The 8,473-nt window shown below is 47.4% G+C and overlaps 1 protein-coding gene across 1 annotated transcript in view; it reads right to left on the reverse strand.

Annotated features, from left to right (window-relative positions):
- shank3a (SH3 and multiple ankyrin repeat domains 3a) overlaps nt 1-6,986 on the reverse strand; it is a 222,042-nt gene extending 215,056 nt beyond the window's left edge. Inside the window, exon 1 of the mRNA XM_076269060.1 lies at nt 6,681-6,986. Within this exon, the coding sequence (XP_076125175.1) occupies nt 6,681-6,986 (306 nt within the window). The remainder of the gene's footprint in view (nt 1-6,680) is intronic.
- Nucleotides 6,987-8,473: the final 1,487 nt, after the last annotated feature.

An 8,473-nucleotide genomic window follows, 5' to 3' on the forward strand; every position in this document is an offset into this window, starting at 1 on the left:
ATGTAAATGAAAGGCACTCATGATAAAATATTTTGTCGTCTTCCTTCGCAATCGTCACCGTATAAACGGCCCCTAACAGCTTCCGCTGTCACCGTCGCCGCAGAGTTGCCGTGGAACGAGACGGCTGAGAGTGAAGGTAGAAGCGCCAGGCGAAGAAGCGTCCCCTGTTGTCTTCGCAGGAGTTCGAGATGCCGCCACAGAGAGAGGAAGGGTCGCCCACTTTGCGGGAGAAGAGCCCGCACAGGACTCCGACCCCGCCACTAGAGGACGCTGAGCCCACAGAGGCTCGACGTCGTGGTGGAGTTGGCGGTACAATTCCGGTTCTTCTCGGTGCCTTGGTCGGCGGTACTGGCCGGAGAGGCGGAGAGGAGCCTGGGGGGCACCGCTTCAAGGCTAGTGAAAAATAGTTGTGCATGGTGCACAAGGATATGTGGATGCCATTCATTATCTTTTCTGTCATTAGATAAAATAAATGTTTGAAAAAGTCGAAGAAAATCTTTCTGGGATCATGGAAGATATAAGTGCCTTGCACTGTTAATTTATCATTTTGGTGAGCACACAAATGACAGACATGAAGTGTGCTAACGGGATAGTTAGCAAGGAGCTCTCTCCAGATGTAAAAGTTTGTCAATAGGTCATGCGTAGCCTACAGCATTTCTGAAATGTCATTAAACCCAACAGTAGGCCTAAATGAACTAAATCCAATAGCCTAGGTTGGTTAGCAACACAAACTTGAGAGATGCAAGTGAGCAAATCAACTTAGCATTAGCCTATTATTTGTTACTGTGCTGTATCTCACTGTTTACAGCTGTCTCACTGCTACTACAGCTGTCTCACTGCTACTGCTACTGGTGTCTCACTGCTACTGCTACTACAGTTGTCTCACTGCTACTGCTACTACAGCTGTCTGACTGCTACTACAGCTGTCTCACTTCTACTGCTACTACAGTTGTCTCACTGCTACTGCTACTACAGCTGTCTCACTGCTACTGCTACTAAAGCTGTCTCACTGCTACTGCTACTAAAGCTGTCTCACTGCTACTGCTACTGCTACTAAAGCTGTCTGACTGCATGCACTCCAGCTGCTGTCTCTGTGATGGGCCTGTGGTTGGAGATGGGATGTGTGTGTGTGTGGTAGGGGATGGGATGGGATGTTTGTGGGTGTATGTGTGTGTGTGTGTGTGAGTGTGTGTGTGTGTGTGCGTGTGTGTGTGTGTGTGGTAGGGGATGGGATGGGTGTGGTAGGGGATGGGATGTACTGTATGTGTGTGTGTGTGTGGTTGGGGATGGGATGTGTGTGTGTGTGTGTGTGTGTGTGTGTGTGTGTGTGGTAGGGGATGGGATGTGTGTGGGTGTGGTAGGGGATGGGATGTGTGTGTGTGTGGTTGGGGATAGGATCGGTGTCTGTGTGTGTGTGTGTGTGTGTGTGTGTATGTGGTTGGGGATGGGATGTGTGTGCATTATAATGCAGAGCCTAATTTAGCTGCAGTGGGGACAGTGCAGATCTGCAACCAGGAACACAACAAGCACCTTAAAAAACACACAACTTCACAACAAACTTTTTCTTGACACACACGTCTTCGCACACTACACATAGCTTCACAATACACACACACCTTCACACAATACACACACACCTTCACACAATACACACACACCTTCACACACTACATATCTTCACAATACACACACACCTTCACACACTACACACAGCTTCACACAATACACACACACCTTCACATACTACACACAGCTTCACACAATACACACACACCTTCACATACTACACACAGCTTCACAATACACACACCTTCACACACTACACACAGCTTCACAATACACACACCTTCACACACTACACACAGCTTCATAATACACACACCTCACACACTCTCCAACTCAAATCCTCACTGACTGAGTACAGCTGACAGCACACTGACAGCCCACTCTCTACACCAACCCTCTCACTCAGAACATCCTGCTGTCAACCCAAGAGCTACAGTGACAGTGGACACACACACATACACTCGCACACACACACACACACACACACACACACACACACACACACACACACATACACACACATACACACACACATACAGTACACACAACACATACACACACACACACATGCACACAACACATAGACACAGACACTTTTTGCCAGTGTTCAGGGCCAGGCTCTGAGGCAAACACACACACACACACACTCCAGACGTTGCCTGCAGAGGCTCCAGGTTAGGTGTAGGGTGCCAACTCTGCTTCTCACACACAGCTCTAAGCTCTGATCTCTCTAATGCGCAGGCTGAGTCCTGGCTTTACTTTTCTCCACACACACACACACACACACACACACACACACACACACACACACACACTCCCTTACTGAGTCTCTGAGTCTTTGCCTCATTCCCCTCCACTCACACACACACAAACACATCCTCCCTCAGTGCTGGCCTCACTTTCCACCCCCCCAATCTTGAAACCTCCTCACACACAGAAACACACACACACACACACACACACACACAAACACACACACACACACACACACACACGCACTTACATCAGTCATACTGGGTGAGCACTTAAAGCTCCGGTCCTGTTTGGACTCTAATTATCCCTATTGGATATGAAGTAATGATGTGTTCCCTCAGAGCTGAGGTGAGAGAGCTCAGCTGGAGCCTTTCTCTCTCTCTCACACACACACACACACACACACACACACACACACACACACACACACAAGCACACACTTCTCTCACTCCTTTCACTCCTCTCGCAACACAGTGGGGCTGTCTGTAGCTAGAGAGTGGACGTCAAGAGAAAAGTCTAACCTTGTTCAAGACTGTGTGTGTGTGTGTCTGTGTCTGTGTGTGTTTATGTGTGTGTGTGTGTGAGAGAGAGAGAGAGAGAGAGAGAGGTGTGAGAGTGTGTGCCTGAGCTCTGATCTCTCTAATGCGCTCAAGACCAGGGTTCTAAATTAACACCCGCCAGCACGCCAAATGCGGGTTAAAATTCATTTTGCCGGGTGTTAATAAAAACTTACTAGCCAGTTTGACCGGTGATGCATGAGGCATTACATGCATGATACATAAGGCTCTGTTCTCGGTCATATATCCCCTGGCAGTGCTTCCTACATTTCCCATGACCACTGTGCCGTAATGCTACGTGATGACGTCAAACGTCCATTGGCTGCGCGCAGTTAGCAGTGAAACCAGCGCGAGAGACGATGGAAACGAATAGAGCGTCTACCAGAAAACACAAGGAATTAGAAGAACAAACGGAGCCAGAGTAGGGAGCATAGACTGAAAGAGGAGGGAGTTAGCCAGTAAAGTAAAAAGCACATAACACATGTACACAACACAAATACATGACGCTTTACAAAATTTTAACGCAATGAACACATTATGTTTACCTATTTCCTTTGTGGGGGGCTGATGTCATGTAACAGAGGCCGCAAAACCTGAAGCAGCAAGATCGTTTATTAAGTTGTCTATGGAGTTAGCTGAAGATGGACCGTGAGGAGTTTGTAGGCGAACATTTTTGAATTCGGAAAAAAATTGGCTAGTAGAAATTCTGATTGGCTAGTAACTTTAGAAAGTTACCAGCCACATTTTCTGGTGATCAAAAAAGTCAATTTAGAACCCTGCTCAAAACCTCTATGTACTGTACATCTCCAAATCTACACATGATGTAAAGGAGAAGAGGGGGCTGTTAGTTCCAGCTGAAGATGGAAATAGAGAGTAATGAACAGAACAGAGAAAGAGGCAAAGGAGGAGTGGAAAAGAACAGAAGAGACAACGAAAGAGGGAAAAGACCAGTACTGGGGGAGGAGGGAAGAGACAAGGAGAGAGGGAAAAGACTGAAAGCGATTGAAGCAAGAAAGAGAAGAAGAGGGAATAAATGAGAAGTGAAGACAAGAAAAGATGGAGTGAAGGGAAGAGATGAAGAGAGTAGAGAGGAAGTGATGGGGAGGAAGAGAAGAGAGGAAGAGAGAGGGATGAGGCTGAGAGGAAGAAATGAGTGTAACTGAGTGGAAGCAACAGCAGTTGTAATGAAAAGTTAATAGATTTCATGTTATGTAATGAGAGATAGGTCACCCACACACACACACACACACACACACACACACACATAACATGCATACACAGAAACATACACTAGTTGTATAGTATGTTGTTAAAACAGCCACTATCGATTTAAGACGATTTAAGATTGCTGACAAGCTTCTTTGGCTGGATATCCAATAAACTTCAACTATGCCTTTCATTAGAATAATGATAAGATGAGATGGAGGAGAGGTCAAGCAGGGAGGCAAGCAGGTGAGTAGGCAGGTAGGTGAGTAGGCAGGTAAGTGAGTAGGCAGCAGGTAGGTGAGTAGGCAGGTGGGTAAGTAGGCAGGTGGGTGAGTAAGCAGGTGGGTGAGTAGGCAGCAGGTGGGTGAGTAGGCAGGTAGGTGAGTAGGCAGGTGGGTGAGTAGGCAGGTAGGTGAATAGGCAGGTGGGTGAGTAGGCAGGTGGGTGAGTAGGCAGGTGGGAGAGTAGGCAGGTGGGAGAGTAGGCAGGTAGGTGAGTAGGCAGGTAGGTGAGTAGGCAGGTAGGTGAGTAGGCAGGTCAATGGATGAAAAAATCAATATGCAAATCCATCTATCTTATACACACACACAGCCACGTATACACACACACACACACACACACACACACACACATGCAGAGGTCCACAAATAAAAACACACATACACATACAGTGTATATATATAGTATGTGAATGTTTTTGAATGCTTATATATATATATATGGTTTATATATCTTCATGGGTTTTAGTCCCGACATGAGCAAGTGTGTGCATGCATCTGTGTGTGTCTGTCTGTTTGTGTGTGTATGGGAGACGGAGAGAGAGTTAGAAGGCTAGGGATCTTCATTAATGAAGGGACTGGTGTTTTATATTCTTGAGAAGAGCAGCTAAGTGCCTGTGTGACATTTGAAGCCTTTGCTCTGTTTCCCCTCCCAGAGATCAACACACTTCTGGCAGAAACACACACACACACACACACACACACACACACACACACACACAGGCACACACACTCACACACATACACAGATACACTCACGTAATACACACAGGAATCCTCACAGAGGCACACACAAACACACAGACTTAAAACACTTACACAAATACACACAGGGAGGCTCACACACATAACTGCACACACACACACACACGCATACACACACACACGCCACACACACACACACACACACACAGACACACACACACACACACACACACCACACACTTAAATTCCAAGCATATCCTAATTAGCATGTGGACATCTGCACAGTCTTGTCATCTCCGTCCCTTGTGTGTGTGTGTGTGTGTGTGTGTGTGTGTGTGTGTGTGTGTGTGTGTGTGTGTGTGTGTGTGTGTGTGTGTGTGTGTGTGTTTGCAAGAGAGAGAGAGTATGTGTATGTATGCACAAGCGTGTCTGACAGTGTATCTGTGAAGGGAGGCTTTGTGAATTAAGACACAGACATACACACACACACACACACACACACACACACACACCGGAGAGAAGCCAAAGTGACAGATGAGGATGGCACTAGTAAAGAAAACGGAAGGAAAGCCTATCGATTGGTCTAATCATCTATTCTACTGCAGTTTCACTCCATACACTGCAGAAGAGTCTGACCACCGGTACACACACACATAGAGAGAGCAACACAACCACCAGAAAGCAGGTGAAGTTCTCTGCACCACAACCTGTGCTTTAGGTCAGTCACACACATACATACACACACACACACACACACACACACACACACACACACACACACACACACACACACACACACACTCACACTGTAGCCCACCCCGGTATCCGCTTCCCCATCAGGAACATGTGTTACGCTCTTGAGATGGAAGCCAACAAAGCCCGCCAGGGCAACAAAGCCTGTCAAGTTTGACGGCAGAAAAAAACTCTACTGGCTGTGTTACAGCAGCAAGCCAGGCAAGAGGGGATCACTTTTAATCCTCCCGTTCTCCCTCCCTCCCTCTGCCTCCCTCTCTCTCTCCCTCCTCCTGCCTCCCTCTCTATCCCCCTCTCGCCCGGTGTGTCTAGTGCCGATCTGTTCTGCATTTCCTCTGCTTCTTTTATTGTCAATCTCTCTTTTTTATCTGTCCATTGCTCAGTTTTTCTTTCCTTCTCCCCCCCTCTCTCTCTCTCTTTCTCTCTCTCTCTCTCTCTTCCTTCATTCTCTTGCCTGTTTGGCTAATTATCACCCCCCTTCTCTGGAAGTGGTCACCTGTCAAAGTCAGACATAGCCACAGGAAGAATGATTACAGAGAAAGGAGAGAGGGAGAGAGAAGAGAGGGAACAGGAGAGAGGGAGTTAGAGAGAAAGAGAACCAACGCTTCCATCCGACAAGTGGACAACACCGGCGCGGCAGAGACAGGGGAACGGGAGAGAGAGAGAGAGAGAGAGAGAGAGGAACGCGCGAGAGAGAGAGGAACGCGGGAGAGAGAGAGAGGACGCAGGAGAGAGAGAGGAACGCGGGAGAGAGAGAGAGGAACGCGGGAGGCAGCGAACGAGTGCAAGGGAGGAAAACCGGCTGTGAGCAGGAGAGAGAGAGAGAGACGGAGAGAGAAAGATAGAGGACGCATGGACTTACCGTCTGCTGCAGGTCGGGGATCCCGATGCGGACCACCACCGTGTTGCTCGGCAACTCCTCCATCAGCCCGGCCGGCGTGCGGCGACCGTCGTCGTGGGAACCGTCTGCACTGTCCCCCTGTCTGCCGTTGGCTTGGCAGTGCGGCGGCAGCGGCGGCTGCTGGAGAGCGAGTGTGTGTGTGTGTGTGTGTGCGTGTGTGTGCGTGCGTGCGTGTGTGTGTGTGGCAGGAGACTGCTGTTGCTGCTGCTGCTGCTGCTGTGGAGTTTGGGGGGGTTCATGTTTGCCGCTCGCTGGACGCACAGGCATGCTCTCCTCACACACGGAGCTCCGACCAAAAACTCCTGACACACACACGCACACACACACACATAAAAAGAGAGAGAGAGAGTGGGGGATGAAAAGGAGAGTGAGACAGAGAGAGAGGAGGGAGGGAGGGAGAGGGAGAGAAAAAAAGGTTAGATGCATTCGCTGATTTAGCGTGTGTTCACACACACACACACACACACACACACACACACACACACACACACACACACACACACACACGAGAGAACACTGAACACACACTACTGATAACATAATAATGACAGTGTGTCTTTAGTCATGTGTTTCATCAGGATCTGACACTGAACGGTACATGATCATTAACCCTTAAATAACAAGAACTAAAATATTGATGCTGAAATATTGATGCTGAAAAAACATGGAAAGGCAGGATTAGGCAATATTAATAATGATAATTAAATATATAATGACTGGAAACATTTATGTACATACAATAAAAATGACTCATTTAACAAGATTGTTTACTGTCTTTGTAATGCTTGAAAAGAATTGAGCCTGTGTGTGTAGCCCCTGTGTGAGTATGTGTCTATGCATGTTAGTTTTGTGTGTGTGTGTGGGGTGTGTGTGTGTGTGTGATGTGTGTGTGTGTGTGTGTGTGTGTGTGTGTATTTTGTCTGTGGGAGAACAGCGACAGATGAGTATGTTATTGAGAGTAACTTCATGTTCCCCATCACCGCTACCAGAAATATACAGGATATATGGAGACTTACACTCAGAGCTGGACAAAGAATAGGTTTGAGTGTGTGAGACAGAGAGAGAGAAAAGTCAGTGTGTGTGTCTGTGTGTGTTTCTATGTATTTAAGAGAGAGAGAGAGAGAGAGAGAGAGAGAGAGAGTTTGGGGGGAATGAGAGGCTGCTCATTCTATTGTCTATTAAATGAAAAAGTACTATAAGTAAACACTGATGTGTAAGACTGCTATTTCCAGTCCCTACTATAAGCTCCCAGACACCGCCGTGTGCTTTCACCCACACACACTGACAGAGAGAGGGAGAGGGAGTGTGTGTATGTGTGTGTCTATAAAAACAACCACTTAGCCCAGACACTCATTCATACTCTACCTTCCAAACTCATTCACAAACACATGCCGGAGAACTCATTCACACACGTGCAGAAACATGCACAAACACACATGCGTAGATTCATACATAGACACACAAACATGTTCACACACACACACACACACACACACACACACACACACACACACACACACACACACACACACACACACACGCGTAGATTCATACATAGACACACACACACTCATGTCCAGACATCCTGACTCAGGATTCTCTCTATGTTCCGTAGTGATGTCACAATGTCACTCTGCCCTGGTGATTGGTCAGATCGATGTTCATGCCCCGTGGGCTCCTAACCCACATGTTATTGTCTATAAATTAGGTCTCTCTCTCTCGCTCTCTCTCGCTCTCTTTTCTCTCTCTCTCTC

The sequence above is a fragment of the Alosa pseudoharengus genome, unplaced genomic scaffold (assembly GCF_046254945.1).
Source record: "Alosa pseudoharengus isolate Yale_2024_CS ecotype anadromous, Long Island Sound unplaced genomic scaffold, YU_APseudo_1.1 YU_APseudo_1.1_scf_10, whole genome shotgun sequence".
Lineage (NCBI taxonomy): Eukaryota > Metazoa > Chordata > Actinopteri > Clupeiformes > Clupeidae > Alosa > Alosa pseudoharengus.